Source organism: Truncatella angustata (assembly GCF_020726525.1).
Source record: "Truncatella angustata strain MPI-SDFR-AT-0073 chromosome Unknown BKA67scaffold_4, whole genome shotgun sequence".
Classification (NCBI taxonomy): Eukaryota; Fungi; Ascomycota; class Sordariomycetes; order Amphisphaeriales; family Sporocadaceae; genus Truncatella; species Truncatella angustata.
This window is the reverse complement of record NW_025763384.1, coordinates 341,847-358,973: the sequence shown is the minus strand read 5'-3', so window position 1 is coordinate 358,973 and position 17,127 is coordinate 341,847. Positions and strand designations below refer to the sequence as shown.

General features: G+C 50.0%; 7 protein-coding genes across 7 annotated transcripts; 4 read left to right on the top strand and 3 right to left on the bottom strand.

Annotated features, from left to right (window-relative positions):
• Positions 1-1,239: 1,239 nt before the first annotated feature.
• Positions 1,240-2,580, bottom strand: BKA67DRAFT_518180 (uncharacterized protein; the record flags this gene model as incomplete). Its single annotated transcript, XM_046097985.1, has 1 exon — positions 1,240-2,580. One exon carries the CDS (start codon positions 2,578-2,580, stop codon positions 1,240-1,242), a length of 1,341 nt encoding a protein of 446 aa, XP_045958087.1.
• Positions 2,581-3,463: 883 nt separating this feature from the next.
• BKA67DRAFT_592248 (AMMECR1 domain-containing protein) lies at positions 3,464-4,255 on the top strand (the record flags this gene model as incomplete). Its single annotated transcript, XM_046104818.1, has 2 exons — positions 3,464-3,563; positions 3,708-4,255. The coding sequence occupies 2 exons, from the start codon at positions 3,464-3,466 to the stop codon at positions 4,253-4,255; spliced, it is 648 nt and encodes a 215-aa protein (XP_045958086.1).
• A 761-nt stretch (positions 4,256-5,016) lies between these two features.
• On the top strand, positions 5,017-8,004 carry BKA67DRAFT_563240 (aspartic peptidase domain-containing protein). Its single transcript, XM_046102656.1, has 3 exons — positions 5,017-5,142; positions 5,196-5,435; positions 5,492-8,004. The coding sequence occupies exons 2-3, from the start codon at positions 5,330-5,332 to the stop codon at positions 7,852-7,854; spliced, it is 2,469 nt and encodes an 822-aa protein (XP_045958085.1). The 5' UTR covers positions 5,017-5,142; positions 5,196-5,329; the 3' UTR covers positions 7,855-8,004.
• A 1,579-nt stretch (positions 8,005-9,583) lies between these two features.
• On the bottom strand, positions 9,584-10,393 carry BKA67DRAFT_517843 (ras small GTPase, ras subfamily; the record flags this gene model as incomplete). Its single annotated transcript, XM_046097946.1, has 1 exon — positions 9,584-10,393. The coding sequence occupies one exon, from the start codon at positions 10,391-10,393 to the stop codon at positions 9,584-9,586; it is 810 nt and encodes a 269-aa protein (XP_045958084.1).
• Positions 10,394-12,236: 1,843 nt separating this feature from the next.
• On the top strand, positions 12,237-14,389 carry BKA67DRAFT_563238 (uncharacterized protein). The gene has a single exon (XM_046102655.1). The coding sequence runs from the start codon at positions 12,475-12,477 to the stop codon at positions 14,062-14,064; it is 1,590 nt and encodes a 529-aa protein (XP_045958083.1). The 5' UTR covers positions 12,237-12,474; the 3' UTR covers positions 14,065-14,389.
• Positions 14,390-15,711, bottom strand: BKA67DRAFT_563237 (uncharacterized protein). Its single transcript, XM_046102654.1, has one exon. The coding sequence runs from the start codon at positions 15,265-15,267 to the stop codon at positions 14,413-14,415; it is 855 nt and encodes a 284-aa protein (XP_045958082.1). The 5' UTR covers positions 15,268-15,711; the 3' UTR covers positions 14,390-14,412.
• Positions 15,712-16,049: 338 nt separating this feature from the next.
• Positions 16,050-16,997, top strand: BKA67DRAFT_518008 (uncharacterized protein; the record flags this gene model as incomplete). Its single annotated transcript, XM_046097964.1, has 2 exons — positions 16,050-16,542; positions 16,609-16,997. The coding sequence occupies 2 exons, from the start codon at positions 16,050-16,052 to the stop codon at positions 16,995-16,997; spliced, it is 882 nt and encodes a 293-aa protein (XP_045958081.1).
• Positions 16,998-17,127: the final 130 nt, after the last annotated feature.

Sequence of the window (17,127 nt, the reverse complement as noted above, 5' to 3'; positions counted from 1 at the left end):
AATGGGATGGGACGGAACAGCTTTTGTATAGATTTGTGCGGGATGGTTCCTGACGACATCCCATGCATGGGATGACGGATCCCTTGGAACATCATGCCGGATGATTTTGGGCTCAAACAAAACAATGGGATGGCAATGCCCGTGATTGACGAGTACTGATCTCGCTTGCCGGCCGCCATGGGTATGCCTTGACGCGATCATCGACTTCCGAGTATCAGACTAGCATTGCGCTTACGATCTATCTCATCAAGTCACCCCCTAATCGGGCAAGAAATCTACGAGGGATGCCAAGACTGAGACGACCTGGGGGGCAGAAATTCAGACCCGAATCCAGAAATCAACACATTGTGGATACGACCACCAAGGGTCTTTATTGATCTTGCCGTGGGATTCAAGATATATCACCCATGCTGTTACGTGCAAGTACGTGTAACTGCGAGCTTAAGTTGTGGGACTATTACTACTGCGTTATTGGAACAAACTCGTGGGTTTGAAGACTTGGGGTTGGGGTTTCTGGAGAACGGGGGAGTGGACAGGGGTCCGAAACGGTTCTCTAACCGCCGATGATCTAGACCACAGCACTGCCGAGGACAAGTTCCCTTAGTGCGAATGGGCGCCAAATGATGATTTGTTCAGACGAAGGGGTGAGATCTTCGCGGCAGTGGAGCATTCCGTGTTGCAGAATGCATCGGATCCCCAAGAGGATCAGGCAGGTTTCATGCCAAGATTGTATGTTTATGTAACAGGCAGTTTAATTATGGATTGTTTGGAACTTTAATTATCAGCTGCTTGCATGGTGAATGGCCTTTCTTAGGATTTGAGGATTTGCTTGACCGTTTGGCAACTGGTAGGCCTCCCATGAGAAATACAATCAAAATACCGTCCCAAGAATCGTACCCGCTGCGAGCAGTGCATCATGGCCCTTGTTGCGAATAACCTTCAAGTATTATACCGAATGGCCACCGCCAGCACGCTGAGTGATGCTGAGGCCTCGAATACCATCGGTTTCATGACCGCAACGACTGCGGCCGAGCTGCTCCTCAGGCCTAGCAGGGGTATCCTCTCATCTGGGTCAAGATCTGGGAAGACCACGTATAGATTGCCGCCAATGCACATAACAATAGGCCGTCTCAAGTGTTCGCCGCCACCTACTGACCTGCAATGGGTCTCGGTGCTGCTGAAGGGTTTGCTAGATACGATCCACTAACCGTTACCAACATACTGGTGTGTTTGTTCATCTCAGCCTCCCGCAATGATGTCTCCCTTCCAGTCGGCACCATCAAGGGCTTCATAATATCTCGGATCCATTCCGGCTTGTAAGCGCGCCTCATCATTGAATGGCCCTCTTACTGCTCCCCAGAAATACTTCTTGACATTGTCTCGGAACACCTCTACTGGGTCTGTGGCTTCCTGTTCACATATCCAGCTGAGCCAGCGGTGGCCTGTTGTGACGTGCGTAATTTCATCATTATGGATGATTTCCAAAGTATCAACCGTATCCACGTCGTCGGCCTTGCGGAATTTGTCTATTGTCATAGGGTTGATATCAAGGCCACGAGCTTCATGCACTAGAGCGATGACACTGATGCGAGCTCTCAAGTCATGTGCAGTCATGGTTGCCGATTCCCAAAGACCGTGATGAACAGGTAAAGCGCCGAATCGAGTGCCCAGTTCCTCCAGCCTGGAACGCAAAAGGCTGAAATGTTTTGCCTCATCGTTGGCCACTTTGAGCCAGTCATAATAGAACGTTCGGGGTAGCTCTCGTGACAATGCCTTGTCCGGCGAATTGGTCTGGAACGTGGCAAATCTCACACAAATATCGATTGCCAAGTCAATAGCCCACTGTTCAATATTTGCCAGGTTGTGCAACATCATTATACGACTTTTCAGTGTGCCGCCCTTTCCAGCCCTCGGCATGGCTCCCGGATTGAGCTTGCCATAGTCATCTCGCCGTGGCTTATCAGGTGCTTCGATACCCGCACCAAGCTCCATCGGATTAGGAGACTTTTCTTTTGTTGCGTAAATAGAGAACAACCGCGTGGTAAGCTCGATCTTCTGCTCTGGATCTGGCGTGTTGAGGATATGGACACACCAGTCACATAGGGTAGCATCATCCCCCAAATACACCACGCCTTTTGTAGAATCTGTTCTGGGCGTATGCTTAAACTTGACCTTTTCACTCACAGGATCCATTCTAGAAAGATGGAGTTTGGTTTGGCCGGGGACTTGCAAAGTGACCTTACCGTCAGCAATGACGATAGGGAATGTGCATGTCTTAATGCCATAACTTGACTCTCCGGTTTCAACATTGAAGTCATAGGCATGCCACGGACATGAAGCCACGTAGGAAGAATCCTCAATATCTACGTGAGCTTCAGTCATGGGGCCGCCAGCATGGGGACATTCGGCTTCCATAGCATAGTACGTCCATCCGTCTTCTGTCTCGTTTGCGGCCGGTGAAAGTCTTGAGCCATCTATGCGCGGCAACTTAAATAGAACCAGACGCTTGCCATTGGATAAGTGAAGTGCGTATCGAGTATGCGTGAAGTCCACGAGTGGTCCCAGATCAATAGTTGACATGGTGTCTACAACTGGGCCACGAGGACTCTGCAAGCCCCGCACGTCTAATGATCGACTCCGGATGTTTCTATCTGGTAGTCATGTAAGCATATGTATGCAGGTATGTGAGCGCAGCATTTTGTCAAGCAAAATCAGGATACGGTACTGCATGATGCATCCGGTTGCATTTACCTTTGGTGGGCAAGTCTGTCTTAGCAGAGAAGTGGCGATGGTAAATAGAGAAGCACTGCCTTTTCCGAGTGCTCGTCGAACTCGGCAGACTCCTAACTCTGATAATGTCGAGACGGCACCCTCGTGATGTGCTCTGTAATCTTCTTGTCGCAGCTGCGACTAACATGACACTGTACAAGACAAGCTGTAGGGGATGCTAACCGGGAATTATACATCCAGGGCAAACTCAGCAAAATTGATCGCCCCGCTCCCCAAGCTGGACGTCTTCCGGTCAGCCCACTGCACTTGGACGCTGCCCCGCTTCAGCTGGGCCCAACCTTATTGGCAGGAGCACCCGGAAATAGCGTCTCGTCCCAGTGACTGATGGCGTTTGAGTATGTACTATCTGTACTGCAAGTTATGTACAGAGTACAAACGCATGCTTTCACGCTGCCGCTTGTGTATTCCACTTCTATTACAGAGCGTCTTATCCGCCATCAGATCGCATGGCGGGGAAACGCCCAGTGGGTTGGGTTAATGACCACATCGCGGGGCCAGTGGATGACCTGCAAACGCTCACTTACAATTAAACACTTGATATCGTCTGTATTGTCATCGTGCACATCTTGCCCGTCCACGTGTTCCATCTTTCGTTCGTTCCTTTCCTGCTCCAGTATTTTGTACCGTTCCACACCGTGAGGATCTGCGAGATTCGCTCTGAAGCAACGACAGCATGGCGACCAAGGAGCACTGTATCTTCGCATTCGAGGCTTTGGCAGCTCATCTTGAGCAGCGGAAGCCACTGTCTTTACCTGACACCATCCAGCTCTACAGTGAATTTCGCAAGGCCACCACTGAGGCTGGAAGCTCGAAGAAACAGATTCCTGCCTTGCTAAGGGTTGGTAATAATGCAGCCAGTAGCGATACCTCGTCGCCTTTGTCAGGCTCGAGCACGTCCTTGGACGCCGATACGCCAGATACTTCGACGTCCTCGCTGCCTACAGAGATCACCGACTCGCCACTCTTCGTAACATGGAATACGGTTTCTTCGAGAACAGGGGATACAAACCTCCGAGGTTGCATCGGCACGTTTGAAGCGCAAGACCTGGAGGACGGTATTTCTTCATATGCCATCACGGCTGCCATTCATGACACGCGTTTCAATCCCATTTCGAAGCGAGAACTGCCTTCTCTCGAAGTGGCAATCACGTTGCTCACCGACTTTGAGGATTGCGATGATGCTATGGACTGGGAGATTGGCACACACGGCATTCGTCTCAGCTTTACCGACCGAGGTAAACGATATGGCTCGACATATCTGCCAGACGTTGCGCCTGAGCAAGGCTGGACCAAAGAAGAGACCATTTTGAGCCTCATTCGAAAAGGTGGTTGGATGGGTAAGAAAGACAAGTGGCATGACCTAGACCTCAAGGTCGTCCGATATCAAGGCAAGAAGGACGATGCGCGGTATTCCGAGTTCAAGCAATTTAGAGACTGGGTCGATGCTCAGATTAATACAGCATAGAGCTCGTTGTCTTTGGTAAAGGCGTATTTAAAGGACGGGAACCCTATGGCGTTTTTGACGATATACCGGGACTCGTATACAGGTAGACCTGTGCTTCTTTTTACTGCTATTTTACGAGCTCAACTCAAGATCTTTCAAAGAGTTTTTCATACATACTTGGCGGACCACGTTCTCACGCCTCGGGCGCCTGATGACCGGCGTCTCAAAGGTATTCCTATAAAGCAACCAGAGCTTGCGAGATTGAAATGGATTCAATCCGGAGTATCGCCTAGCCGGAATTACGGGCTCCTCGACCCTACCAGTTCTCTGACCTCATACTAAAGTGTGCTTATATCCCTCTGCCAAAAGCTACAAGTGTCTACAATGGAATGCGGCAGTTGCTTTCATTTCTAATAGTACCTTAAAATCAATGTCATCCTAGACACTAATGTCTCGCAACCGCCCAAGAACAAACTAGCGTGCTTTTGCATATTTGTTAAACCACTGACAGATCTCTGTGGCACTGAATTCAGATTCCTCGTTGCCCCCCTTATATAGAAGGCGTTGCCGGGCAGTTTAAGTGAATATATATATTGTTTTGCTCTCAGAATGGCCTCTAAGCGGCAGCTCACCAGGTATTCAAGCCTTTCTTCCACCGTTTACTATGGCAGTCTTTGTGAAGCTCGCCGTGGCGAGTTTCTTGTTACTTGCGAGCGTGATTGGAAGTACTAAGGGCGACGATTCCACCAAGCGCGCAATGTCAGAGAAATTCAAGGATCCGTCGCAGGTTTTATCGATACCACTGAAGAGGGTCGACTCACAGTCAGCAGATAGGTTAACAAGCTTGCAAAGACGATTCTTCCAGGCCGGCGTGACAGATATCGTAGGAGCAGCATACTTGGCAGAAAGTAGGATTTTAAGCCACCAGTTTCGCGATCAGTACTCTGACATGAATTTTTAGTTACTGTCGGAACGGGAACCACGAGGCAAGCCGTCGAAGTTCTCCTGGACACCGGATCGTATGAGCTATGGTTCAATCCGAACTGCGCAAAATCCAACGTGCCGGAATTCTGCAAGGAATTGGGTCGATACGACATGACTCTGTCACCCACAGCAGTTGACTTGACCACTTCGTTCGAGATTCAGTACGGCATAGGAAGCGTCGAAGGCTACTATGTCAGCGATGACCTCTTCATATCTGGTGAGTGAAATTACTGTATGACCAAGTGAGATTATGACAGCACTGACGATTTTCAGGTGCTCAAATCCAAGACCAGCAATTTGGAGTGGTCACTGATTCAGAAAGGGTCTGGTTCAGTATCATGGGACTTGGTTTTGGCAGGAAGAACGCTGGTTCACCAGGACATCTCGGGTACGACTCATTAATCGACAACCTGTACGACCAGAACTACACCAACAGCAGACTTTTCGGCCTCGAACTTGGTGCTCAAGGGTCGCCGCAGATTGCAGTTACAGGGCAAATTGTGTTTGGAGGACTGGACACCAACAAGTTCTCTGGGAAGCTCGGCAAAGTCGAAGTTGATATTGCAGACCCACATTACAGAGTAAATCTGTCATCCGTCTCTCATCGCGCGCCTACGTCTTTGGCATCGACCATCATTACTTCCTCCCCATTGAGCGTTGTAATGGACAGTGGCACGACCCTCTCCATTTTCCCGCGGGATATTGTTGAGTTATTCGCCTCCCACTTTCCAGGCGCTGTATATGATGGAGACGGCGGCTATCGAGTCCCGTGTTGCCACCAGTCACTGCCGGGTAGCCTGGACTTCACATTCGGCGACGTGAGCATATCAGTGCCTTACTCCGAGTTCATTTGGAATGCTGGTTTCTACAACGACCAGGAACATTGCCAACTCGGTGTGCAATGGGACACAACACCTGATACCAACAAGAACAACAACTTCATTATTCTTGGCGATACCTTCATGCGAGCTACATACATGGTATTCGACCAGGACAATGATGCATTGTATATGAGCAATTATGTTAAATGTGGAGATAGCTCTCTCGTAGCCGTTAAGAACGGCTTTGATGGCGCAGCAAATATTCAAGGCAGCTGTCAACCGTTCCAACCGTCTACAACTGCTAATGTAGGCACATGCACTGGTGTTGCTGCAACACGGGTTACATCAACACCCACAGGAGCAAAATTTACGGGTGACCCGAACCCCGTTGGACTTGTTTCCGTGAGCTCTTCCATGACATCGTCACGAGAATCAACCATAACCAGCAGTTGCATGGCAAACTTCACGAACGATGGGAATAGTGTCTCAACAACGGCTCCTTTCCTTCCTGGAGGATATGTTTCGGCAAGTATGACATCTCTGGGCACTCTTACCTCCACAGCCACGACTCAAACACCCACTGCAACAGTTACCGGTCTTGATGATACTCCCATCATCTTGGGAGTCATCGCCGCCCGCGGTGCTGCCCAAAACGCAACTACTGGGCTGTCTCTGCCACTTAGCAGTCGCTCGAGCGCTAAAAAGCGCCAGACTGATGGTGGTTTTATTGGCGGCGCCGGCCCCGTCAATCCATCTTCCTGCAGCAGTGCCTCTAATTTCAGGCTTACGAACGGTCAACTCATCAGTGGCGGGCAGATCGTCAATACTGAGCCCGGCATTGCCTTCATGCCTCTTCGTGTATCGCCCTATGGTAGTATAAATAACACTTTCGTGGTTGTTGGCAATGCCCTCCACTGGTTCAACGACGCGTTCTCTGGGGGTGAGGCGGGTTTCTGCCAGATGAGCGACGAACAGGTGGTGGTCACTTTTGCCGAGATTGGCGTACCCGCAGATTGTGTTCCTGTCTCTCTGGCGATATACCAGGAATACCAATGCAAAGATGGCAAGCTTGAGCTACCAGCTTCTTCTGCGACTCCTAGCTCTACAATTACAACAACAGTCACAACGGCTAGTGAAGATGATCAGTTCTCACTCGCCCCTGTCGTCACGACCATAAACACCATTACGAGCACGATTACTAGGTTTATCACCTACACCATCACAGCCTGTTCACCCTCCGTTCAGAATTGCCCCATGGGGCAGATTGCCACGAACACCGAGGTCTACGTGACGACAATTTGTCATGATGGTCCACAAGACCAGCCCACTCCTACACCAGCAAAAAGCACCGACGTCCCAGTGAAGGGCACATCTGTCGATGGAGGCGGTGCTGTTGCTGTGGTCGAATATATCACCCTGACCGAGGAGTGTGAGATGTCTACCTTCGCGGTACCGACCGCCTTGCCCGATGATACGAACTGTGTGCTTGGGCGTACCACGACGTGGGCGTCGACGATATACAGGACGACAGTCACCGCTTTCAATGCTGTGGAAACTGACACGGGTGCAGGGGCTTTTTGGCCGGTGTTGTCAAAGGGCATCGGTGTGCAGATGGGACCTAGATACAGTATCTCCGCCGACAGTGACGCAGATGTATGTCCAAGTTGTCAGGCCCAGGCTGCTGCGACCACACATATGGCGGCTATGGCGGCAGTGAATTTAGTCCCTGTTCAGGCTGGTGCGAGTAGCCTCGAGGTGAGAATTCTCTGCATTGTGGTGGTTGGAATGGTGGGGTTACTGCATTTGATGTTCTGATTTATGTTATGATCTAAGAGGCAACGCCGGGTCATGATTATGGGGCCATTAGTGACGAGACATGCAATCTTTTAGAGGAGGATCATCGTTAGGAGGATACTACACCTTGGCAGCATATTTTGGCGATGAGATCATATATAGATAGCTAGGTACTTAATTTAGATCATCGTTTGGTAATGCTTATTCTTTTTGCTGGTTTCAACATCAGCAGAGCTAATCGCTCTGTTGTTGTAGTCTACTCCGGTTCGCTGGATGAAAGCTGCTATGGAACTATGCTCGTCGAGGTGACCGGCTTTGAGTATGCCTGAGGGTACAGATGAGGGCATAGCTATGCTGTTGTCATCGTGGGAGCAAAGGCTGGTACCTAGGCAACCAGGCGACAGCCCACGTTGCTCTGTCATCAGAGGAGTGACCCCATAGCTACATAATGTCTATTCAATGAGCTGCTCTCAACCAGTCCCCGGCGTGGGAACACTGTTAGCCCTGGGGCACAAGTCCCACTCGTTGTGGTGCAGTGGTAGTTTGGGGTGCTTTCGCACCCATGGGCGACTCCTGGTTGGGTTTCAATTCCCAAAGGTGCCCAGTTCAGTTCAACTGAGCTGGGGATAACACCTTTTTTGTCCTTTTTTTCTTCCATTTTTTTTTCTCTTTTTGGGTTCCTCCTCTTCCTCTTCCTATTTACAGGCTAGACTTTATTATTCTGTTGGTATTGTCTTGCTGTCTACTGCATATTCACATGCAGTTGTAAAGCTTAACAAAACGAGCTCTCGAAATCTATCTGAGCAGTTGTATATTGAAGGCTGATGCAGTCACTGGCAATACACAGAATTTTGGTTCTCAACCATTACAGTGAATTATGAGAGTTGAGTTGCCTGAATGTTTACATGAGTAGTCGCCCAATAATTATCCTTACAAATTCTGTGGCCATTGGAGAATCCTGAGATCTGTTCCCTCTTGGCAATAGTAAAAACGCGAAACCCAATTATACTCCACGTGATTGAGCGGATAAAGTGCCGTCGCCAGTAGGACTTGCTCATTCAGAGTCAAAAGCAGTCCTGGATAGCGTTAGACACATAAGGTCTTGCTTGTATAATGACTCTAGACCCTGCGCTTTGTGTCCATTTGTTGAACATCTCACTGCCATACCACCCAGAGAGTGACACGGGGTATCAAAGGACCATACAGGAACACCGTCTTGAGGCATTCAGGGGATAATTGTATTATTGTTAGTATTGATAATTAAACGAAATAGTAGGGACGTAGACCTCCAATAGGAAAAGCATAACCCTAGGCATTGCGTGCTTTCATGCAGACATAAGCCTCAACCCATTCTTCCGTACGCCATGAGATATAATGCGTCTAAACCAAACAGACTGCTAATGCGTTCCCATCACCGGCTCCATCGCTGTATGTAAAAGCAAAGGGGAATCATAAAAGCCAGCAACCCAACAACAGCTTCTACCATAGCCCGTCACCAGCCCCCCCGGTTCCCCCGTTCCCCATTCCCCGGTCCCCCTTTCCTCGTGCTGCGTATCTTAATTGTCATGCTGGGCCTGCCAATAGCCCACTGCGAGTGCAATATCTTACATCCCTGGCCGTGAACGGAAGAGTCCCGGCGCTACCAGCGAGTCATAGTCTCCCATAAATCAACTTCAAGCCCCCAAACCACATCCCTTGGCCAAATAGTCCCCCGGCACTGTTTGACAGGGTTCCGTAAGATGGTTTGGTATTACCAACACCTCAGGCTCTTCCAGAACCCGCTCTTCCCTTTACCCATTTGATCGTTTTGGCCCGCTCGTGGTCCTCTTGCACCCATGTCCCTCTTCTCATTATCGTTATCCTTTTCGCTTCCCAATGGCGTCAACGGCTTGGTGACTCCTCTTCGGTCCATTTCTGCCGTATTCAGGACACCCATCTCGGCGAGTCTCCGAGCCTCGACCACTCTCCGCACTATCAATGCAAACGTTTCTTCGATATTGACCTCCAGCCTGGCACTCGTCTCCATGAAGCCACAGCCGCGTTTCCGCGCCCAGTCCAGGCCCTGTGACGCCGGCACATGTCTGGACTCCTGCAGGTCGCATTTGTTCCCGGCGACGATCTTGACGGGCGGTATCATCCTGTTGCCCTCGCCGCCCGCCCCGCTGGGCGACAGGCCGGCCTTCTGCGCCCTGCTGGCGTTGTCGAGCCGCGTCTCGGCCTCCATGTCGATGAGGTCGTTGAAGTAGCCCAGGGCGTCCAGGCTGTCGGCGGCGGTGATGTCGTAGACGAGCAGGAAGGCGTCGGCGCCGAGGTTCGAGGACGCCCACATGCCGCGGTACTCCTCCTGGCCGGCCGTGTCGGTCAGGCTCAGGTGGTAGCTCGCGCCGTCGATCCGCCGCGTGATGCTGTAGCTGTCCTCGATCGTCGGGTCGTACTCCGAGGTCCACTGCGAGCGCACCAGGCGCAACGTGATGGAGGATTTACCGCACCCCCCGTCGCCGCATATCGTGATGGAGATGGGCACCGGCGGCTGTGCCGAGGAGTCGGTCGAGAACGGCATCTTGAAAAAGAAAGGTCGTCCTCCTCCTCCTTGGGGAGTTGCTCTCGCGAGCGGATCGCTATAGGGGCGGGAGAGCGCGGAACCGCGAGCAGTCGAGGGGGGAGGGCGAGAAAGGGCTACGCCTCTGGAAGCTGTCTCCTTAGCTCTTCCCGGACGCTCACGAGCAATCAATGGTCTCAACGGCGGGCTCTACCACTTGACAATCTAGCTGCGGGGTTGTCTTCGATGCTCTAGACAAGGCACCAGGATATTTAAGGTTCCTGGGGGCGCTCGCCAGTTCCGGTGTTTCTTGCAGTAGTGAACGACTTTTGGTGGAATAAAGAGGCCAAGGCCCGCTTCTTCCAAGGTTATGGGGCGGGACTAAGGGAGTCGTATACGCAAAAGTGTCTCAAAGGGAGCGGCAGGAATGCTGAAGGCGTAATACGCCTCAAATCATCAAGGGAACGAAGGATAGGTCAATGTGAAATAACTGATGGAGGCAAAGATTTTGGCTTGGGGAGTGGTCCGACACTCGTCAACATCAGGGTCGTCGCGATCACGTCCGAGCGGTAATGTTCTTTTAAATGACAAGTGGGCTTCGAAATGGAGCACCGACGTTGACGCTATTCTGGCAGTAGCTTGGGGTGGACTTGGTAGTTCATTGGTGGTGGGGTCGTAGGTGCCAAGAGAAACGTTGAGATTTATTCGTGTGAGCGTCGATGATTGTGATCATGGGTTGGAACTTTAGAAGGCGGAAATGAAGGAAGTTGGTGAATCATGGTAACTGGAAGCCAGGAGTTGCTTTTTCTCGCAAATTTCTCGAATCATTTCATGAACTCGGAACGAAGATGCCAGGGTATCATTATCTATTGACAGGGGCTTACCGTAGGGCCACCGATGATTTCGCTCATGTTGGTGATTGCAGTGTGATGAGCAATGTGACTCGGTGATGAATGCCCCGTCTCAAGTCTCCAGCATGCAATGTTTTCGAAACCCAAATCGCGTTTCAATTTGCGTCTTTATTGATCACTTAGTTTTTACAACTATTAGATGGTCACCAAGAAGAACACTGTTGCGGATGAACGATCAAAGACTCGAGGCCCGGAACATCTTGCTGTACACACAGACAAAACTGCGAGTCTGCTGCACGCCCTGGAGATCCCTAAATCTCCTTTCCCGGGGTCTCGATATAGCCCGGGTTCTCACAAGTCTATCCCGGCCCTATCGGCTGTGATTGCCCTACACCATTGCATGCAATGCAAGCCTATCACATTTGGGTTTAGCATTTTGTGATAGCTGTTGCTGGGCAGGGAGTTAGGCAGGCAAGCATGGTTGTGAGAGTTGCATGATGCTCGTTGAAGCAATGTCGACATCCGACTAGGTCAATATGGATATCTCCGCAGAGATCTCATATTGATTGAGATAAGTGGTTCCTTTGGATGGCATCCTACTGCTCAGTACACATTTCAATTACGTTCCTGGTAGAAGTTTTCAACTTGCAAGGTTTTATGTACACGAGGTCCTGACGAGTGGGACCTCCGGGTCCAGGTAAATACTCACGATAATATCGCATATCTCGCCTGCTGCACGACAAGTTCCGGACAGTATGTTTCGCATAACAACATCTAGCCCCATCGCGATAGTGCATACTCTATGGGGCACAGTAGGGCCAACCAAGTAGTCTCTGTCCTCCGAATACGCAGGCAATGTGACCATGGCCGGCACGATTGCTATGATGGAGATGGATGAGGAATCGCTTGCTTTTTGGCGTGCCCGTCTCCTGCTTTGTGACCAAGAGACATTCACGATGCTCCGCATATGCATCTACATTGACCACGCAGGTATCGGGCAATTGAGCTGCTGTCATTGGCCAGATATGCGGTGAAACCTGTGTTGTGCGTTGCTTTTGGTCGTTGACTGATCTTAGCAGCAGAGTTGAAGCGGCGAAGCTTTCTGTCAAGAAACGACAACAGTAAGTCGGAATCGAGATCTGGTTCGTATCCTCAACCAACTCGCAAGTGTCATTCTTTCGTGTCAACGGCCATCGAATCAGTCTTGTTGCTCATCCGTACAGACTGAGAGAAACCACTAGTGCTCCTAAAATGTTCGCGATACCAAACACATCACGTAATGTGCTGTACCGAAGCCTGGTCTCAGAGTCTAGGCGCCGAATTTTGCAAGTACCGCGCGCACTGCTCTCAAGTTTGCCTCAAAAGAAGCCCCAAAATCAATGTCCGGTGCAAGATCCCACTCCACCTACGTATTCAGCAAGTGTAAGCTTAGATGGACCTTCATCAAATGACAAAGAGGAGCATCTCCGGCCACCAATTCGTCAAGCAGGCAAGCCGGCTTTCAAGGTAAATCCCGTTGGAAGCGAACTTGCCCACTTGTTGGGCGAGAACCATCATGACGAGGCTGCCCTTATGAAGGGCTTGATGGTAGATCCATCGTGTGAACAAAGCCTATCTGCTTTACAAGAGAATGACATCCATCTCAGACATCCGAAATTGGAGTATCTTTTGAAATTGGATAAGTTATGGCTTCGAGACGCTTGTACGTGTGAGCGTTGCGTGAATCCATCCTCGCACCAGAAGCGATTTTCGACCAGCGACATACCGAACGACCTGCCTATTAATTATGTAAAACACTGCACGGACGGCTTCTTCGAGATTAGCTGGAAACACGACTTCTTGACTGGAGGTAGTCACATTACTCGACTGTCTGCTGACAGGGTCTACAACTCTTATTTCCGTGGAGAGTATCTCGAGCCTTTCCATACCCAGGCACCAAAGATTGCTTGGAATGGTGTGAAGCTTAGAACTTCATCAGTGTTTCATGACTATAAGTGCTTCATGGATGGCGGCCCGCAGTATGTGGATGCAATAGAGCGGCTAGATGCGTATGGAATCATATTCTTGCGCAATGTTCCTTACTCTGAAGAGTCCGTGGAACATATCTCAAAAATGCTCGGTATCGCCCAAGAAACATTCTTCGGCAAGACTTGGGACGTCATCTCAAAGCCTGACCCAGAGAGCATCGCTTATACCAGTGACTATCTTGGTCTTCATCAGGATATGATATACCTAGACCATCCACCGAAGATCCAGGTCCTGCACTGTTTGGAGAACTCCTGCGAGGGAGGCGAATCGATGTTCAGCGACGGTTTACAGGCAGCTAGAGAGTTCCAGAAGGAAAGGTGGCATACGAAGATTCTCGAAAGGTTCAGGGTCAAGTACGAATACAGAAGCGGTGGGCATACCTACGCAACCTCGCGACCCGTTCTCCCCGATTTCGATTACAGAATGAGAAACGACCAGGATGGCTTTTCTTGTCAAGACAATGGCGAACGAGTGTTGTTGCCCTTCTGGTCCCCTCCATTTCAATCTTCAGATCAATATATTCCAGCGGGGGCAGAAAGAGAACTTCGGCATTGGAAACATGCAGCCCATGAGTTCAAGGCTCTGCTCGAGGATGGCAAAAACGTCTTTGAATACAAGATGAAACCCGGGGAATGTGTGGTCTTTGACAATCTTCGCGTCCTGCACGGCCGCCGTCAATTCAACTCTAGTTCAGGCAAGAGATGGCTCAGAGGCATGTACGTGGAAGGTAACTCTTTTAAGAGCAAACTTCAATCTCTTGCAAGTCGTCGACAAGCCCAACTGGCCGGTCATGACTCCAGTCTGAGTCGGTAATAGCCGATGTGTTGTGAATCTGTTAAAATTGCCGCAACAAGTGGCCCAGGGATTTCATTCATTCTTTTGTCAATTCTGGCTAGACGAGCACAAAAATGGTATGGTAGGGCGAAAGAGGGAGAATAACAAACTGATTTTCTGGATCGCGAAGTGCGCAAGGTAGGGCAGCTTGACGTGAACCCAATTTGAATAAGCGTGGATGATCCGATTAGGCGTCAATTTGAGCTTGTTGGTGTCTATAGTTTCTGGAAAGGCATCCTTCGCCGCCAATCACGGACAGATGGACAGTTTCATGAGCAATATGCAACTGTTGACAAGGTTTCGTATGTAAATGATTGCATAGTCATGCTAGATTCGTTTTAATTTATTCAAGCCGTTGCCTTTTATCATCGCACCGTCCATCATGCTCTCCCAGCCGAACCAAGTCAGAAACCACGCCAGCGTCGCTAGACCACCTTGCCACACCACACTTTTCACGTCGCTCTTAAGTAGCTCATCCACCACTCTTCGCGCATACTCGTCGCCCTCGACAAAACGCCCAGACTCCAGCATCTTTCGTCCCTGTATCCAGTCCCTAAGGGATTCGTATAGACTTCCATCTGGCAACCTCGTATCTCCAATTGCGCCTTTGAACAATTCCGTCCTCACGCTGCCTGTCTTGAGAAGCACCACCTTGATACCCAGCGGTATGAGCTCTCTTCGCATGGTAGTACTGAGCGCATCAACCGCGGCTTTTGAAGCGTTATACATGCCGAAGAACGGTGGACGAAAGACCTCATTCACACTTCCAAGGTTGGCCACTACACTGTGGCACTTCCCTGACTCCGCAGCAGGGATCAACAAGGGTAAGAAACCCTGCGTGACAGCTAGGACCCCCAGCACGTTGACATCTAGGACTCTCCGTGCGTCGGAAATTGATGTATCTGACAGCGGCATGATATGCATGAGCCCGGCGTTGTTGATAAGTATATCCAAATTTCCATCCGTGAGTTTCGTGACAAGTCCCACGGCGGCGGCGATGGAATCTTGGGACGTAACATCCAGGACCACTGTTTCTATACCCAAATCCCGGAACGGCGCGAGAAGGGTATCGTTCAGGCCGGATGCAATGACGAAATGGCCTCGTAGCTGGAACTCGAGAGCGAGGCTGTGACCAATCCCATTTGGTCCACAGCCTGTGATGAGTACTGTTTTGGGTGTCATACTCTATTATGGAGTGTTAGTGTTGTATGTTTCGTTGAAGAAGACGATGCCAATCATAATATAGAGATTTTGTGCTGGCATCGAGAGGCCACCGCAATGTCCCAACCTCCCACCCCCCCCTGCTTAAAGTAGTTCAATTGACGACAGCTGCATGAAGCTATGCCATTATCAGAACAAATTCACGTATTGGAGGTGAAGTGCCCGTATGGTTTCAGTAGTGATGAGCATGCTTGCAGTTAGTTGATAGTCCCCTGATTGAACAAAGATTGACTGGCTTTGATCAAAATTGCTCTCCCATATGTTTGTCTAGCATTGATGTATAGGTTAGAGTGATTGATGTTAGCTAGGTTAGGCTAGGAGCTCCTCGGGGTACGGGCAAGCACACCAAGCATTACTAAACATCACACGCGCGAAGCTCCTTTGTGCGACTACAAATAATAGTGACCATCAATTTTGAGGGACATGATCCAAAACTGACAAATGGTATGTACTAGGCCTTATAATGGTCAGCACTAAAGCCCATCTGGTATGATATTTGCAAACAGGGTATCGAGATGACTGGAGATAAGAGCTATCTCCGCTTGCCTCTGGAACTCTATATTGCAGCAAACAGCGGGGATCTACAGGATCATTGTTAAACCCTACGACATAAATTCCGTGTTGGGTCGTAATTACGACAGATCCGTTTGGTAATAAAAGTTGTCCATGTTGATATAAGTTTGCTTTTGGATACAGAGAACCCCGGCCTGGATTGAAATCTCATGCAAAAGCTGAACTACAGTATGACATCTTCATCGAAAACCATCAAGCCATTAACGTGGCTCATTACTGGCTGCTCATCAGGCTTTGGCCTTCAGATAGCCCGACATGCTCTGGCAGCAGGCCACGAGGTAATTGCAACCTCCCGTGTCCCTTCAAAGAACCCGGACCTGGTCCAGGAAATTGAAGCAGCAGGTGCTCGATGGCTCAGCCTTGATGTCAACTCAACCAAATCAGCAAACGTTATTATAGATCTAGAAGAACGAGGCACTCATATCGATGTTCTGGTCAACAGCGCTGGTATCGGCTTGGCAGGCCCTGTTGAGGCGTTCAGCGAGGAGGAAATCAGAGGGCTACTAGAGACGAACTTTTTTGGTCCTTACCGTTTGATGCGTGCCATAATACCGTACATGAGGGCTCGGAGACGAGGTACAATTGTCAATCTGAGTAGTGGCTCTGGACTTGAGGCTCGGGAGAGTTTGGGTGCATATGGAGCCAGCAAAGCCGCGCTGGACAGTAAGTCGTTCTCACACCTTATTCAAAACGATAGCTTGCGATGAACATGGCTCACAGCGTGAATAGATATTACCAAGACTCTCGCGCGGGAAGTCGCGGAGTTCAACGTCCGGGTTCTTCTCGTCTATATGGGTGCTTTCAACACACCCATGAGCACGCAGGTCAGCCTGGTACGGGAGCCACTAGCTGCGGACTATCGGAATACCGTACTGGAGAAATACTATAACGTGTTCAAAGAGAAGAACATGGTAGTGAAAGGTGACCATAAGAAAGCTGTTAAAGCCATTTACGAAGTCGTGGTTGGAGAAGGCGTCGGCGCGGGCCTAGAAAGCGAGGTACAGATAGCCCTTGGAAAAGACTGTGCGGTAAGAGTAGAGGAGGTACGCCAAAGATTGAGCCATATGATGGAGGTATGCGGGGAGATTTGTCACAATGTTGATGTAGATGCCGATTGAGACGCAGGAGACCTGGGTTTGTTCGGTCAAGACTGGATAGGAATTGAATTGGGGTTTCTTTTAGACTGATCACGGTGAACTTGATGTGTTCAGTTTCCTGCGACACCTCACGGCGAAAATCCCCGAATTA

Coding starts and splice junctions, on each gene's coding strand:
- BKA67DRAFT_563238 (XM_046102655.1), top strand. CDS start 12,475: ATGTTCGCGATACCAAACACATCACGTAATGTGCTGTACCGAAGCCTG.
- BKA67DRAFT_563240 (XM_046102656.1), top strand. CDS start 5,330: ATGACTCTGTCACCCACAGCAGTTGACTTGACCACTTCGTTCGAGATT. Junction 5,436..5,491: donor CGATGACCTCTTCATATCTG/GTGAGTGAAATT, acceptor GACGATTTTCAG/GTGCTCAAATCCAAGACCAG.
- BKA67DRAFT_563237 (XM_046102654.1), bottom strand. CDS start 15,267: ATGACACCCAAAACAGTACTCATCACAGGCTGTGGACCAAATGGGATT.